The sequence below is a fragment of the Poecile atricapillus genome, chromosome 1 (assembly GCF_030490865.1).
Source record: "Poecile atricapillus isolate bPoeAtr1 chromosome 1, bPoeAtr1.hap1, whole genome shotgun sequence".
Classification (NCBI taxonomy): Eukaryota; Metazoa; Chordata; class Aves; order Passeriformes; family Paridae; genus Poecile; species Poecile atricapillus.
In genome coordinates, this window is record NC_081249.1 from 103806054 (window position 1) to 103823544 (window position 17491).

At 42.2% G+C, this 17491-nt stretch overlaps 1 protein-coding gene across 3 annotated transcripts; it reads right to left on the reverse strand.

Moving 5' to 3' along the window:
- Window positions 1-3219: 3219 nt before the first annotated feature.
- On the reverse strand, window positions 3220-16236 carry LOC131574885 (transforming growth factor beta activator LRRC32-like). 3 transcript variants are annotated; one of them, XM_058829723.1, is made up of 3 exons: window positions 16114-16236; window positions 9123-9213; window positions 3220-5441 (listed from the first exon to the last, which is right to left on the reverse strand). In XM_058829723.1, exons 2-3 carry the CDS (start codon window positions 9207-9209, stop codon window positions 3501-3503), a joined length of 2028 nt encoding a protein of 675 aa, XP_058685706.1. In that variant the 5' UTR covers window positions 9210-9213; window positions 16114-16236; the 3' UTR covers window positions 3220-3500. The 3 variants fall into 3 exon arrangements, with proteins under 3 accessions (XP_058685706.1, XP_058685705.1, XP_058685707.1); XM_058829722.1 differs by lacking the exon at window positions 16114-16236 and adding an exon at window positions 12590-12778; XM_058829724.1 differs by lacking the exon at window positions 16114-16236 and adding an exon at window positions 9366-9791.
- Between the last annotated feature and the right edge of the window lie 1255 nt (window positions 16237-17491).

Genomic DNA, 17491 nt, shown 5'->3' on the forward strand with positions numbered 1-17491 from the left:
GATCAATAGTTTGGGAGAAAAGAGACTCAGTGTTGCAGGATTGTTCCTTTATATTTGCCAAAATTTTGCTTAATATCATGTTGCACCAGCCTCCAAATGTCTTCTCTTGTGAAAGAATGTATAGCCTGACAGGTCCTCCTCAGAAAGTTCTTCCATGCGTTTTCAGTTTCTTCTTCCTCACATTTCAGTTTAGCACCATTTCTCTGGTTACTGATACTTTATTTCAGTTTGTTTCTCCAGAGGCAAATAAAAGAGTAGTGAATGACATGGGGAATAGACAGGGAGAGGAAATGCTTTGAGTTCCCAAAATATTAGAAGGCAATTACTGTCATGTACACTAACCCATCATGGCTAGTTTAGGGCTGAGCAGGGTCCCAGCAGTTATCTGTGGCCAGAGACTGCTACCCTGTGAGGGGGTTACTTTGTTTTGATTTTGCAGAAAAAAATCAATTTTCTGGAAACTGAGACTTTTTTTTCCATGGATGACCAACAAGAATCATGACTTGTTGAGTTCATAGGGACCGTCTCTGGGAGTGTTTCTAGTGCTTCCAGTACTTACATCGACTTGAGCCCACTACAGAGGATTGTTTCAGGAAGAAAACAGAGCAAACTGTGGTAGGAAATACTTAAGGGAGATCTATTGTTGTTTGGCATGGAAAAGAGAAGACTGCAGGGAGACCTCATTGCTGCCTTCCTGTACTTAAAGGGATTTTTAGGGAGGAGAGAGATGGGCTTTTTATATGGGCAGATAGTAACAGGAGAAGGAACAATGGTTTTAAACTGAAAGAGGGGAGGTCTAGATTAAATGTCAGGAAGAAATTCTTCATTCTGAGGGTGCTGAAGCCCTGGCACAGGTTTCCCAGAGAAGCTGTGGCTGCCCCACCCCTGGAAGTATTCAAAGCTAGGTTGGATGGGGCCCTGAGTAACCTGGTTTAATATGTGGCATCACTGCTCATGGCAGGGAGGTTGAAATGAGATGGTCTCTAAGGTGCTTTCCAGCCCAAACCAGCTTAGGATTCTGTTTCTATTGTCCTGTCCTGCAGCAAAAATCTGCAGAAGGGAAGCCATTTGTTGCATGTGGCAACTTAAAGAAAACAGAGTTTGCATTGATTGCATAAATCCCAAATGCCCTATTATAGATGCAGATTACAGAATCATAGAAGGATACCCCTTGGTTTAACAGAAGGAGCTGTTTGCAACAACAGAGGTTCTTGTAAGGACTTTATGAAAAAACAACGAATGAGGGTGTCAGTTTTGGTTGCAAAATTACAGGCTGTATCATGCACACTGTCCTGATTCCACTGGGATAGGGTTCATATTCTGCTTCATTAGACCATGACACCAATCTACCAGGACAATGGGGCTGACTGGTGGAAAGATGTGTAATGTCTTAGTGATGTCTACCTTTGATGCAGCATCAGGTACTTTGGCATTTTGTCTTCCTGCAGACTCAGTAACACACAGGACAGGCAAGAGGTGGGGCTGTCATCTACATATCCCTATTCTGAATAATTTTGAACAATGTAATGTAGAGCTCCCCTTTTCCCTGTTTTCCCTCTCTTTGTAAATTTATTCATATTTTCTTCCCCTCATGCTTCTCGTCTCATCCAGAGTAAAAGAATTGGCTTAAGCAGGCTCATCCCACTACTTGGTTGCTTATGCTGCTAACAGAAAATCAAAATGAGCCATGATGCACTTTTCTTCTTCTGATTCCTCCAAAGACTATTTCTGCTCCCAGGGAAGTCAATGGAAGTCTAATTAGTCCCAGATGTTTAGTAATAACAAGCACTTCCTTTTTGTAGAGTAAAACAATAGCAGTGTTAAAACTGTTAATTAAACGGGTTTGGCTCTGTCATCACGTTATTAACTAATTCTAGTCACAGCAGCCAAGATAATACTGGCCCTCACAGTAGGAGAAATAGTTTTGCCATGCTTAACATAAAAGCATGAACTCAGTCTGTGGCAAATCAGCATCTGGGCATACAGCTTGGCTTACTTTTGAGCTTCCAAATAATCCCTGGGATCACTGCTTGTGCAAGCCTTCTCCTACGGGATTAAGTACATGAGCCATTGGCTTTTGTAGATGTTAGGGCCTATTGCTGATGATGGTTTGTTCAAATTCTTAGGATCACAGAAATCACAAAATAGTTTGGTTTGGAAGGGACCTTAGAGATCATCTTGTTCCAATCCCCTCCCATGGGCAAGGACACCTTCTGTTAGACCAGATTGCTCCAAACCCCATCCAATCTGACCTTGAATACTTCCAGGGATGGGGCAGACACAACTTTTCTGTGCAACCTGTTCCAAATTCTTGCCTACATCTCCAGTACATCTCCTTATTCTCCATTGGTTGTACTCTATAATATGGAGCAACTGTCTCTGCTTCAGGACCAGAAGGCAAAGGTCTACAATGGAGTCCAAATACCACAGAAAAACAGGAAGACATTTCTCATGATCTGTGGAGCATTCCAAGCTGGTGCTTTAATATATCCACAGCCTTCTGCTTTTTACAAAATTCAAAGTTGTTTTTATTGTACAAAAATTCCACAATGAAAACCACCAGCCAGTTTCACACATAGCTGCTTAAAAATGTAATTATACACCTTTTTGTAGTGTGGTAGTTTTGACATTCACTAGCTAAAGAAACAGAAATGGAGCAGCAGTTTGACTCTGAGTTATTTACCTTGACAGGTTTCAGTTTGACCACTATTTTTGTTACATGCCTGAGTTCCTGGCATTAACAGAAGACCTGATACAGCTTCTTTTCAAAGCCACCCTGCTAGCAGGTCAGGCTCCCACTCACTGTCATGTTCCCTTCACAAGGGTGAATTGTCAGTGAGCGTATGGGACATAACATTTGTCAGTGTCAACTTTCAGCAAAACCAGGCTAGCCGTGTTAAACACAGATTGAGGACCTACAGAACCCTTCTTGCAGCACATCCTCTAGTCAATAATATATTTTTGGGGAAAGACAGTAGAAAGACAGATCTGAACAATGGCCCAGGACTGTGTTCCCTATGCATTATTTCTCACTGGTATCTTAAAAACACCTTTTTGCAGCCTAACCTCCTGTGGCCTTTAAAAATAGATAGATTCTTCTGCATTGAAATGCAACCATATGCAGTCATTTCCCAACAGTTTTTCTTAGAAATATATTCATTTCAGTTCAGTGTTAGCTGGTTGAAATTCATGCTCCAGGATTTTATTTTTTTTAAAACAAAAGCCTTCACCCCAGAGATGACTTTCTTCACATTAAACTCAGTTAAATATATATTGCACACAAGGGCCAAATTTCTCCTGTTTGAGTTAAACAGTGGATTTGCAAAACATGCCAAATTCTCCTTCCAGTCCCTGCAACCCATACCAATGGTGTAATTCAGGGGCACTTCAAAAGCATTTAAATCCACAGCTGAAAATCAAAGATGAGAATTTTACCCTTAATTTCTATACACTGTCAGTGTAGCACCTGATTTCTTAATTTTTCAAGGCATTTTGTGTCACTATGCTTTAAACTGATGGGTAAAGTTTTGCCTGCGGAAGCAAAAAAATGAACCCACACCAATGATGATCACAGATAAAACCAACACAAATGTTAATACAATAAGGAAGCTGATTTTCTTCAGATCCTCTTTTTCACAGTCTTCTGGTCTAATGTTCCTGATGTGCACTTCATCCTGGTACCCAAAATTCTGAGTGTGCTGGCACATCAAATGATCTACATTGGAGATCTGGACATTTTTGTTCTGGATCATTGATGAAAGCCAGATGTTTCCACAGCAGCTGAGTGGGTTCCCAGTGAGATACAAGTTTTTAAGTGAATTTTCTAATGCTAAAATATTGCTGTTTTGTAATGTACTGAACTTGTTGTTTCGTAGGTCCAGAACTTCTAGTGGAGAGTCACTGCCCCACTTAGGCAGCCAGTTCAGCTGATTTTCAGAGAGGTTTAAATGTTTAAGGTGACTAAAACAAGGCAAGTCAATATTTAAATCTATCAGGTTATTACCATATAAATACAAACATTCCAGAGACTTTTCCAGACCTGATAATGCTTTAAGTTCTATTTTCAGTCCAGGGTTCATGGAGAGGTCCAGGACAACCAGAGAAGTCTTGTAGAAGCTGTATGCTGGTAGGATTTTCAGCATGTTGTCAGCTAGGTGCAAGTACTGAAGGGTAGGAGAATTGACAAATGATACACAACCACTTTCCTCTCCAGCAAGTCTTTGTTTAGCTAATCCTGAGTACAAGCTGCAAAGGCTGATATTATTGCCCTGTAGATTAAGCAGTCTAAGGCTAGGAAGATTAGAGAAGATGTCAAACTGCAGGGTTTGAAGATAGTTGTTTTGAATATAGAGCTCCTTCAAATTTGACAATGCATCAGCATCAAGGAGAAGGTTCTGTAAAGCATTGTAGCTCAAGTCAAGGACAGTTAAAGAGATTAATGCACTGTCATAACTTACTGCAAATGCCTGGAGACAGTTTTTACTGAGATTAAGGGTGTGAAGGGACAACATTGATTCAAAGAACTCATCTGGGATGGATTTGATTTCATTATAACTTACATCTAAATATTCAAGCTGGGATAAATACAGAGAACTTTTGTTTCTACTTTGCTTCTGATCAAAAATATGGAAAGAAGCATTTAGCCATTCATTTGTCACATGGTCCATTTTATTATGAGGGGATTCAGCAGTGAGCTGGATTAAATTCTTTGATAAATTCAGAGTTACCAGCTTATTTACCCGAGGGAACACTGGGAAGTGAAACAGTTTGTTTTCACTCAGATCCAAACACCTTAAGCTATATTCATCATCTGATTTTGTGGTGTGGAAGGTCTCAATGCTGTTCCTGCTAAGGTCAAGTATCTCCAGCTGCCTGAGGTTAAAATCAGAGATGCAAGTAATTGAATTCTTTGAGAGATTGAGTTTGGACAGGCTCACTAGAGTCTCAAAAGCACCTTCTTCTATTTCCATGATGATGTTGCTCTGAAGATCTATCTCCACAAGATTGGGAGATCCCTGAAACATCTTTTGTGAGATCATTATAATACTGTTGTCTGCCAAGGAAAGATATTGCAGTGCTGGAGCTTCTTTAATGAAATGCTCAGCCATCCCATTGTACAGACTGTTGTGGGACAAGTCCAGTATTTCCACCTTGGGTAAGAGTCCAATCCCACCTGTGCCATTTTGAGCAAGCTCATATAAGTGATTGTTGGCTAAATTTATTTCCAGCAAACTCTTCATGTGTGCAAAGACTCCAGGCATGATGAAACTTATCTGATTAGAGCTTAAATCCAGGCACTGAAGGGAAGTGTAAAGTGATAATGACATTTCAGGAATGCTTTGAATCAGATTTCCCGACAGATCTATTTTGTTTACATTTGGATGGAGCTCACGAGGGATTTGGTGGAGATCTTTGTTGTGGCAAAATGCCTGAGAGTTTGCCTGCCAGAAAAAGAGAGAAAAGGAGTCGTCACATGACATGAAAAAGTCTTTGCATTAAATATAAGAAAAATAACATCCAGCATCCAGACAGATGCTGCTTCTGAAACACTTCACTTTTTCTGAGCATTCAGACAGCAAGAGCAATAATCCCAATTAGCTTATTTTCAGCTAACAGCACTCATTTCATTTTAAAGAGATTTCTGACTTTAAACAGTAGAGTTTAATCTGCATGTGATACCTACTAAAAGTTCTCCTTTTTGTACCTTTCTCCTGGACTCATTTGAACAGTCCCAAGTTTCTCTGCAATCAAGCACTGTTTCCTCATTTTTGTGTTTAATGACGTTTAGATGTTTAATTTTCCCACTTTCATCACTGTATTAGATTTTGTAGACTCAGCTTGCAGTAGTAAGCAGTACTTGGAAGAGCTTCACTCTGCTGGCAGCATGGGTTCCAGAGCAAGGAGGTATAAAGGTATAAAAACCTATAAGGATCCTATAGCACAAACCCTGTCTTTCCTTCATAGAGAAGTGCAAGTGCTCATCTAAACTCTAGATTTACACAAGCTGCTCCACAGTGCTTCCCATGACACATTTTTCCCAAAGATCCCTAGTACATTGACTATTAAAACCTAAACCCCTTTCTTTTTTCCCTCCAACTCACTCAAACCCCTTGCAGCTAAAAAAAAAAAAAAAAAAAAAAAAAAGAAAGAAATTTTCTTGCTTCTCCCTGAAAATATTTCTTTCCTGCAAGGTCACTGTACACTTCCTCATTTTGAGTTAAATTATGCCCAAAGTTGGCCTTATTTCCAAGGCATGAATAGCAGGGCAGGAAACCTCTTCTTACTTATTTGTGGAAGAGGAAGAAGCCAGGAGGATACAAAAATCAAGAGTGAAAAAGCAGAAACTGCTTTGCATCCTAAGGCAGATGCCAAGTTTCATCTCACACTTTCAGCCAGATCCCAGCAAGTGCTGAGCACCCTCCATTTCCCCTGGGAACCTAGAACCTTACCAAAGTCCTGATGCAACTCCTGTCAATGCCAACAATCTGCTTTTCACTGGAGTTGATGGGGGAGAGGTCAGACACTGTTCACCATGTGTCTTGAATGATTTGGCTTTTAATCTGCATCCACAGAACCCTCCCAGTAATAAAAGAGACTAATAAAATCTACACCTCCCACTGCCTGCCATTTGTTCCCATAACATTTCCCCTCTCGTTTTTCAACTTTCCTTCCTTTTCACTGACTATTTTGATCCTCACTAAAGTTCTTATCTTGTCTCTTCTGCACCGTATTTTCTCCCCCAGGGCTCAAACTGCACAAATTTCACTCTCATCAGCAGTAGGAAAAAAGAAAAAGATGAAGCACATCTCTGTGGGATAAAGCAAACAGCATCTCTCCTCTCACCCCTTAGTCCAATTGGTTGGTAGCCTGAGACTGGAAAAGAGGTTTTTGTCAGTCTCATGTTCTGACTTCATTTTGTCTGCCAGTGCTGCCACCAGTTTGTTTCAAGTCCATTGTCAAGAAGTACTGGAGGGTGAAGACCACTTGGTCCCATTAAGATGCTGGCAAAAAAAAAAATGACCCAACAGCTCAAAATCTGGGCATCATTTGGTTTCTAACTCCAGTTCTTCACTGCTTAGCACTGGGTGGAAGTTGTCAGCTACCTCTCTAAGAGGCCTACAAAAAGAAGTTGGATTCAAGCCTGCCCTTCAGTTCTCCTTTATCAACTCATGAACATTTGAACCAAAAATCTGTGCTGGAGCCACTTGGCACTGACCTTGGATGTGTGGCACTGACTTACACTTGTATGGTGTCCCTGACCATTCTTAGAAGAGCTACCCAGGTAGAGGCTTAGTTACACAATCAAACCTTATCATTTTGGTCAGGTACCACACATCAGCTGACCTATGACATCTGGTTAAGCATCTGTCCTTGCATCACCTCAAAGCAAAGAAAAATGGAATTTCCTAAAATCCCTTCCCTTCTATAAATTTTTTGAAATCTCCTCCTTTGCCAATTAACATGAATTAACAAAATCATCTTTTTTGGAGAGGTAAAATATGATATTTGCCTATCTTTGGAAAATAATGTGAGTTAGGGAGAACATCCTGACATTTGTTGTCTCACAAACTGATAGATGTGCCAGAACTGGTATCATCAGTTCAGTTCACCCCCATGTCAGGGGTCTGGTAGGGTCTGCTTACTTCCAAAAACCTCTTGACTGAGAATTTAGCTCAGCAACAGAATCATCAGTGGTGACTCAGAAAGCGGCACAGGTTTCTGACTCATGCCTCTTCCATGAGATCTGAGATTAAAATTTCCATTTCTGAGCCTCTGCTCTTCTAAAGGTGTCACCGCAGGGAAAGTACTGTTTAAAACAGTGAGGCTGTGATGCAGTGCAGGACTGTCAATGGGCAGCTAACCAGCAAGTCCAGCAGCTCCTTCTTTCTTTGAGCTGGGTTTGGATCTACACCACATGCCCAGTGAAGGAAAGCAATCAGCATGGGCATTAGCAATGCTGAGCTGTTGATTTACACCAGATGAGCATCCTGGCCCCTGCCTGCAGCGTGTTTTCTGTCAGGGCTGACTTTATCCCAGCCTAGTTGTGTTGTTGGCTTGATGAAATAAGTTTACAGTGGAGTAGTGCAAGCAAGCATGTGTTTACTTCTCAGCCATCAGCCTGGTCTGAAACAGGATGAAACTATGTGGATTATTGCATGTCTCCCCCAGCCTTTGTGTGACTATGACATGAGATCCAGGCTGTCCTGTTTACTGTGGCTTCATCAGTGTTCCCTCTCCAGCCAAGGAACTGAGCTACCCAGTCACCTTCCCAAGATCTTTTTATATATACACTAGGTCTTAATTTCTCTGGAATTCAGGAAGTGCAGCAATATGGCAGGGTGGACAGGAATGGAAAGAGTCCCACAAGGGAGATGTGTACAGCTAGCAAATTATTTTTTCCCTATTTTGGAAATTCTTGAGGATTTGTGCTGAACAGCTTCAATGTTCAAGGGGGGAAAAAAGTATTTTTAAACATCCTAGTACAGTCAGAAGCAGTTGGGGAGGGGAGGGAGAAAATTCAGCTGCAAATAACATTTATAATATTGTACCAGGTTCTTGCAAAAATTCAAGGAGCAGATTTTGTACTGGAGCAAGAGTCTTTGTCAATTCTCTTTTCTCCAGAAGAAGTCAGGTACAACTTCCCTGGCAGAAATGCTGTGTCAGGGCAGAGGAGGTCATTCTACTTGTTATTACGAAAGAGCTAGTATAGAAGTATTTCACAGAAGATGCTTTAATTAAAGCACAAAGAACAACTGAGACAAAGGACATGATTTTAAGTCCAAGTTCTTTCTCTGTCTTTACCACAGAAATCCTGTACAATCTTAGGGAAATCAAGTCAAATTTCTTTTAACCAGCTCCTCCTTAGGAAAAAATCTGAGATTATGACCATTTTTTGCCTGACCCTTCCCCCCTCCCCTTTGTGTGCTACTACAACAAGGACACAGCCTGCTGACAGACTGCTCAGCATCCCCTAAACCTGCAAATCCCCTCTGCCATGACAGGAAGCCTGGTCATGGGGATTTCCCTTCTCAGAGGCTGTAGCTGCTTGTGCAGTACCTGTAAGGAGGGGGTCCCAACCTCACTCAGGATCTCAAGGGGTCTAAGTAGAGAGACAGCCTTACCATTTCACAGGATGTCCCCTCTGAAAGTTGGTAGTTAGAGATTTCTTTGCTCACGACTGCCAGGAAGAAGATAATGTACAGTTTCATGACTCTGTGGGTAAAAATAATTACAGTTAGATTTCATATGGGACACAGTGGTCAGCACATACAAAAGTTGGCATTGGGTCATCATCTAACATGGAGAAGGACACAAGCAGTGCAATAAATTAAGCCATCTCTGAACATACAGCACTAGTAACCCACCTGTGTAGCTCTGCATCCCTTTCAGCCTGGTGGAAAGAGATCTATATGAGGACTTGAAGGTCCAAGGCATTTCATGGGTTTTCACCAGTGTGATTTCAGCTGCTGCCTAAATTATATCCAGGACACTCAACAAAGTCCAGATGTTCAAGCTGGGCAGGGTGTCTGGCATCTTGGAGAAAGAAAACTTCTGAAGACCGAGTTATCTTCACCCTCCCCATAGACACAGCACAGGTGCTTTCAACTGGGCTGAAGTTTTGGGTGCCATGTCCTGAGCAAAGCAAATGGGTGATGCTCAGAAACAACCACAAGTGGGAACAGTTTTCATTTCCATCCACAACATTTTATACTCCTCTTATCCCACAGTGTCAAAGAGCTTTTACATGTATATCCTTGTTAAGTTAATGCAAACATCTTAAGGAGTGGACTGAGATTTTTCATTTTACACATTCCAGGTAGGGACAGGCTTTTAAATACACTTTTAGGAGATCGTAGAACCGTATGTTCCACAGAATCACAGAATACGTAAAGTTGGAAGGAATCCATAAAGACAATTTGGTCCAACCCCTGGTCCTGCACAGCACCATCCCCAAGAGTCACAGCCTGTGTCCAAGAGAATTGTCCAAATGCTTCTTGAACTCTCTCAGGCTTGGGTTGTAAGGGACCTTTAAAAGTCATCTGGCAATCCCCCTGCCATGGTCAAGGACAGATGCTTTACAAAGAGGCAGACATAAAATAGAATGGATTTGTGTGAAACAGAGAATTTGTAAGAGTTTAACTGTTTGGAAAGCACTCCATAAAAGAGCAGAGAATTGCAAAAGGAGCAACCAGCACTGGGAACCCTATCACTGGACGATGGGGAAAAACAAAACCAAAGCCAAAGGCCAGTATTCCTGCTTCAAAAAGCTCCAAAGGCAACCCCAGTCCCATGCACAAGCCACTGTCATCCACGTACTGCTGCTCAGTGTCTTCCACCCACAGAGCACTGAAAAGCTGGAAACAAAAGAGACTGGATCGTTCTCAGCTGATGGAGATCCCTCTGCTTAGTCACTTTGATGGATGCAGCTGATGGCCCTCCACAGCACTGACAGTCACTGAACAGCAATGCCAACAAGTTCCTGATGGGAACCTGCCCATTCCCAACCAGAGAACAGAGCTGTATTCTAGGAATAGATAAACTGGGGAGGATTAGACCACAGCTGCTCTGTGTACAGTCTGCATATTCCTTCCATTTCACAAGAAAACCCCAGTGATGGATGATGCTCTGTGACCCCAAGGTGAAAGAACGGATCTCAGTAATGGGATCAGAAGTTCCTCCCCATTAAAACCAAACCAAGGATGTTAATTCTCTACCATTGAATCAGTGTTGGCAAAATATGCTGAAATCATCCAATGGAAAGAGGAATTGCTGATATCACCCTCTATAATGTTTCTGTTCTCTCCTTCTTCATTCCCCATGCTTAGAGCAGCCGAGAAATCTATTTTTGAGTATTAGTTTGCTGAGGTGGTAATAAAAGACAAACATACCAATGATTACAAGGCTTTTCTCTGAGCCCTCAAAGGGAAATCCTTTCTGTTCAGACACAATGAATTAAGCTGAGGATATTACCCACAACAGGGACAGCACATGGCCCATGTTCTCTGCAATGTCTTCCCTTGTCACACTGTCAGTGAAAAAAAAGGTCTCTTTGCCTCTTACATAATACACCTAACACAATCCAGGGTCTTAACATACTTTGAAACTTACTAAATTTTAAGTTTAAAAAGTAACTGGGAAATTGATGCATTTGAACACAAAAAAAATGTGATGTAATGGTTTGCTGTGTCAGGCAAATCTGTAATAAGCAAGGATGCTGTCCCTCAAGGTGTTTCTAAGATGCCTGTCACATCCTGAAGCTCATCAGGATGAGGATGGGGTGGTCTCTTCCAGCATAAGACAACATAGACTGTCCTCACAGAGCCACTTAGTTTTGAAAAGCCATCTAAGACCATCAACTCCAACTGTTCTCCCAGCACAGCCAAGGCCACCACTATCCCATGTCCCAAGTGCCACATCCACACACCTGTTAAATCCCTACAGGGATGGTGCCTCCACCACTGCCCTGGCTTTAGTTAAAGTCTGTGCCAGTGCTTAACAACCACTGTGGTGAAGAAATTTTTCCTAATATCCAAACTGGACCTCCCCTGGCACAACCTGAAGCTACTTCCTCTTGAGCTGTCATGGTAGATGCTCATGGAGATTCCCTCCCTAGGGTAGTTTTCAGTTCAGCTGTCCAGCTCAGGAACTTTTCCTGCCTAGCTTTTCTCTGAACAACCTGTAGATCCTCTCAGCAACCTCTAGTGTGACACATTAGTGCATCCCCCTCTTTTCTACCCTCTGGGCAGGTTTTAGCATACCCCCAACCTCTCCCAATGCCAAGCTCAGGGTTACAGGACACCCATTCCCTTGGTGTGAGAGAGGACATCTACTGACACTAAACCCTTCCTGCTGGCATTGATCTCTCTATCCACAGCTTACAAAAACAGTTTGGGAGCAGCAGTAGAAACAACTCAACTTAAAGGAGCTTTTATTGCTTTGAGGCTTCCCCAGAGTTGAAGCAGCTTCATGATCAGTGCCAGCTTGCTCCCACTGGAAGCTGTGATAGAAACCCCTGCATAACTCAGAGCAGGACTGAGCTCTGAACCCTGTTTAAACCCACAGCTTTCCATCACAGCACTTCAAAATCATCCAGTGCCAACCCCAGCTGAAAAATACAGGTGGTTTAAGTCAATATCATCCCCAAGGAGTATCAGTAAGTCAGTCATATAATTCTAGAAAAAGTGTACCCCAACCATGGCAGCATGTCCACTTAGGAAAGGCAGAGAAGGCAGAGAAGACCAGTAATTCTCCCCAGTACACATTTCAAACCATGGAATAGTAACAATTTATTCCCACTTTCCACTTCAGAACAATGTTTGCCTCCATCTCTATCACAACATTAATCCTGAAACTACTTCACAGATGTTGTTTGCAGCTAATAAAAGCTGCACTTTCCAGATTTTCCCCAAACATAATTTTAGTTACTGCTTAGACAAGTAACAGAGATGCTCTCCTGTACCAAGTTAAATACAAGAGAACACACAGAACAAAAACCACACTCCCCAGGGTCTGATCCTTTTCCACACAAGACTCTTTCCTGTTAAGTCTGAGCCTTCAGGGGTAAAAAGAGAGACTATTTTACATTTACCTTGTTTCAAGCGTTTCTTGCATCCCAAACACTGCTTATCATCTCTTTAAAAAGCATATCCAGCTCTTTGAAATTGATTCAGTCCTGGTATCGAAGCAATTATTCTTCAGCTTCATGTTCACCCATTCAGGACACCTAGATGCTCACTCATAACTTCAGAATGAAGGCATTTTCAGGGACAGTGTCTGCTTTAAATTATGTTGTTTGTCTTCCTCTCCACTCCTCCTCAGGCTCTTGCTGGGTCCTAGCCACCGCTGTGCTCTGGACAGAGTCAGCTACTGTGCAATGTCCTGAAGCCCTTCCTTGGGGCAGCCAGAGAAACTGTCAGGATCAGGCTGTGGGTTTGCTCAGGAGAATAAGTAACTTACTGGCCATGCCATTGTTTGGCTGTGTGTGTGGGGCATGACAGTGTGTTTATTTTGGGGTTTTGTGTCTGCAAGTTACATTCCTGGAGGGTTATAGCCCCCTGCACCTAAATCTGTCTCTGCACCTTTAGGGAAACAGTCCTTGAGGATTAAATATTTAAAATTCATGGCTGATAAATATAAACCCCAGAATCTGTAAACCTGTTCTGGAAGAAATAACTTTTCTTTTTGCAGTCATCCACTAATGAGAGTGTGACTACAGTCTACTGGCAGGATATAGGTCCATTGTTGGCAACAACACCCTTGATGGATTTTCATGGCATGAGGCAGGAATTAGGGATAAAGGCCTCCATAAAGGCATTTTCAGATGAGCTGCTGAATTTTTTGGCTGTAAGCACATATTGCTGACTATACTGGATCTGCTGGGATCCAGTATATATCTGGTATATATCTGGCAGCAAACAGTTTCAAAGACTCCAAAGCATTTGGCTGATTTCCCAAATTTTCAATATTTTTGTCTTTGGGTTACCCAGCAGTTTACACCCTAAAGTGGTGGTGAAACATGAGCACGGTATGGGTTTAGTAAGACACTTCTGCAGGGCAAGTGTCACCTGCATCAGTCAGAGACTGGGTCATAGAGTCAGAGAATGGCCCAGTTTGAAAGAGACACTGAAGATAGTCCAACCCTCCTGCCATAGGCAGGGCAGAGACACCTTCCACTAGACCAGGTTGCTCAAAGCCCCAGTCATCCTCATCTCCATCACACAGATTGGAGAATCAAGCTTTTTTGCCCACAAAATATCAAGGGCTGTCCCATCCCAACAATGCCAAAGGGTTTGCACCTGCAGCTCTGTGAAATCCTGTCATTTTCCAGTGGTCTCAGCAGCCACCACCCGCTCAGTTTCTGTCAATGTCAGTTGAATTTCATCCTCTGTCACCTGAAGTGAGGGATACCTTATCAGACTTCTCCTCTCCTCCAAACCCTTTCCCCAGCATGGCACAGAGCAAGAAGGAAAAGCAAACCCTAGCTGCTGGCTCTTACTAATTACTCTGTAAACTGCTGCAGGTTTCCAGGGGTTTCGGAGGAACAAGGTAATATCTTGACAAGTTTGTGTCTTGAGTCTCCAGACCTTTTGGAGTCTGTCCATCCATAATGCTGCTGCTTTCTAAAGCACTGCTTTTGTTTGAGTCCTCTCTGAATCAAACTCTCTAGAGAAGTAAATAAAGCAAGTTCCTACCTTAGAAAGGGGATCTGAACTGTAAATGCAGGAGTAGGACAAGTCTTGCTCCCTTTTGGCTGGAATAACTCTCTGGTGAATCATCCCACAGGGGAGCTGGAGACAGCATTAATATTAACCCTATTAAAAAGAATAGCCAATGCCATCCTGAACCACAGATTTTGAGAAGGAGGCACAGCTCCAGCTTCTGACACTCTACAACATATCCAGAAACTTATTCTCCTGGTTTATTTTGCTCCTACAATCTGCAGTGCACTTGGCATCTCACACACAGATGCAGCCCCTAGTCTTTCTGGTGTCAAGTCCACAGATCAAAATAGAGATTCCTCCATCTCTTGTAAACCCAACAAGGCTTTTCTCCTGTCTTTTGAAGCTGCTGCCTTCCTTCTTTCTCTTTCTGTCCTCTCTCCATATGCATCTTTATCAGATGTTCAGCCAACAGCATTTCCCCACCAAAAATTAACATTTCCAATTATTGAGGTTTTATCCAGATTCCCTATTTTATTCACCCTTTTTCACCCTACTCTCTCCAGGAAAGAAAATGTAAATGAACAAGAACTGAATTAAACCCACAAGCCTGGAGAATTTGTGAGAGAGGGGATGGGCAAAGGGACAGAGGAAGATGGAAAAATGAAAACTCTTATATCAGCAAAAAGTGTCATGTACTGGCATTTCCAGATTAAAATACCTAAGGAAGAAATACTCTCCCTGGAGAACAAAATTCATATTCAGGAACCAAACCAGACTATTTTCTTACCAGTTCATAAAATCTTCTTTTAATTCAGCAATATTATTTTTTATAGACAGTGTGGTCAGTATTTGGGAAAAAGTGCGCTCATTTTATAAGATCCAGTAGGAGACAAAATGAGGTGAGGAAAATTATTTCTGATAGATTTTATTTACATAATACTGATATCAATCCTTGAATCCCCCCATTGTATTAGTAAAAGGCCAAGCACTGATACAGTCACTAAGATGTTTATTTTTAAGTATAAATTAATATATCTTAGTAAAAACCCCAAATTATCTCTGCAAAGCCAAATTATTGCTTTTATTTAAGGGAAGCATATTTGTCTTTTATCAAAAATATTTTTATCCAAATTACAACTGGGCTTAGCCTTAGAAAACTTCCTGTGATTTTTATACAAACGATGATTTTCTAAAACTTTACTACTTCCAAATATTGCCTAAACATTCATTCTCATGATAACAGTCCAGATGCAGCCACGCCATCTCAGTAAATCACGGTTCACCCAAGGTGACATTCAAGCTGTCAGCATCTTAAGAGCAGCAAAATAACCCTGCCATCTCATACCTCGTGCTCCAACAGGGAGAGCTCAATGACAGTACTGACAGAAGGAAGAACAGACAAGCCAAACAGCATTTTGCCTATTTTACCCAGGGACTGTGTGATTTTCCCAAGGCTATATTAGGATTCAGTGCTGGAAAGATGGGTGAGTGGCATTTAATTAGTGTACAATGCTGATCTCTGCAGCACGACTAGTTCAGAAGGCTATAATGCAGTAATACCATAAATAGACCGAAGTCCTGTGAAGAAAAAAAAAAACAATCATCTCCCCATTTTCTATTCCTGCAAACATGCAGAGCAGCAACAAATACAGTACATGAAAATTGTACTGTTATAAACTAACTGGCGCCTCCTTAATATAAATGATCTAACTTATATAGTGCAAGTCCCTGATGGATTAAATATACAACTGGGTGGATAGAGCCATCTAGACAGCATGTTTAGCCAGTTCCTCAGCCCATTCATAAACACAGAACATTTTATTTATACAGTACCTTCCTCATCTGTGTTAGTTTTAAAGGCTGTAGCCCAGTCACCAGAGCCCTCATCTCTCCCACAGTTAAAAGTGCAACTTTCCAGCAGGCTCCTGGGTTCACACACATCTCCACATACCTGCTTTGTGGCTGGAGGAGGAGGAGGAAGTTTTTCTCTGCTTGCAGCTTTTTTTTCCCCTGACTCTCCCAGCAGCCTTTCCAGCGCAAGCCGAGGAAGAGTTTCCTTGGGGAAGTCGTACCTCTGTTGCATGCCAGCTGACTAAAACTCTGCGAGCACTGAGAGAAGTTTGAAGTCACAGGGAAAAAAAAATACTCCCCATAGACTAGTCCTTGAATTCATTCCTTTGCAGTCATAAGCTCTTATATATTCCCAGGCACCCCAGAGCACGTGAATACATACCTCTGTAATACTTTTTAAATATCTGTGTCCTCTGCACTTCTCTTTATTTTCCATTTTGTTCATTCAGCCTTGGCTTATTTCCTGCAGTTTCTCAGCTGGTAATTATTGTCCTCTCGTATTGACATATGAAACAGTCTGTGAATACCACAAAAAATCCCCTCCACACACTTTGGGGACACGTGCTTTTCTCTGAAGTCATCCGTGCCTGTCCCACAGCTGTCAGTCTGGAGATTCCCAGGGGTTGGAGTAAATCAGGGGCACTGACCTGGATGCAAACCTTACATTTCAAGTCCGTGCAGGATGGGGTGTGTAGGAAAAGGGTGTTTGGGAGTAGGGTGAGCACATCATGTTTGGTGTCCTAACAGGTCATTTGTGTCTTCATGGCACAGCAGTGGGATGGCTGAACACAGCCTTGGGGGAAAGGAAAAATTCAATTTAATGCTTGAATGGGTAATAACATAAATACCTTCTAAGAAGGGCTGTGGGATGAATTTTGCTTTCTTTACTTTGTGTGTGAAGCTCTCTTTTATTTCAGATGCAATGCTTTTGTGTAAGTTGGTGGGGGACATGCACATTGTCTGTGTTGTCTTCATCTGCTTATACGTGCCCCGATATCTGGGCTCTGCATGTTTGTTTGCAGCATTGTAAACCTCTGTCAGGGTTTTGTCAGCTCTTCAGTGGATGTCCTAGGACCAAACTGAGCCTTGGCTTCACCAGCCAGGCTAAGACCTCCCCTGGGCCACCCAGCTGGGGAGCTCCCACAGGCACCAGGGATCAAAGAAAACAAACCAGGGACTGCTGCAAACATCCTACCTTCTCCCTTGCATGTACAGGGAACATCTCAACTGAGTGATCTCCCTCAGAGAAGAGGTTTTCCTTCAGCATCATGTGTTTTATCCCCTTTTCATATGCAACGATGGCCAAGAATTTTCACCCCAAAAAAATGAGGTGCTGGCTCCCTTCTCCCAGACAGCATCAATTCAGTCCTAATCTCCCAGATCTGCTTATTAAAATCAGCTGAAAACAATGTCCTTTTATACCATTTGCCAAACAACTCTGTGAATTCTGATAAACATTTGCAGGCTTCAGCTTTTGC

Coding starts and splice junctions, on each gene's coding strand:
- LOC131574885 (XM_058829722.1), bottom strand. CDS start 12,612: ATGCAAGAAACGCTTGAAACAAG. Junction 9,214..12,589: donor CAAGAAACGCTTGAAACAAG/GTAAATGTAAAA, acceptor TTTTACCCACAG/AGTCATGAAACTGTACATTA. Junction 5,442..9,122: donor AGGGGACATCCTGTGAAATG/GTAAGGCTGTCT, acceptor TTTTTCTGGCAG/GCAAACTCTCAGGCATTTTG.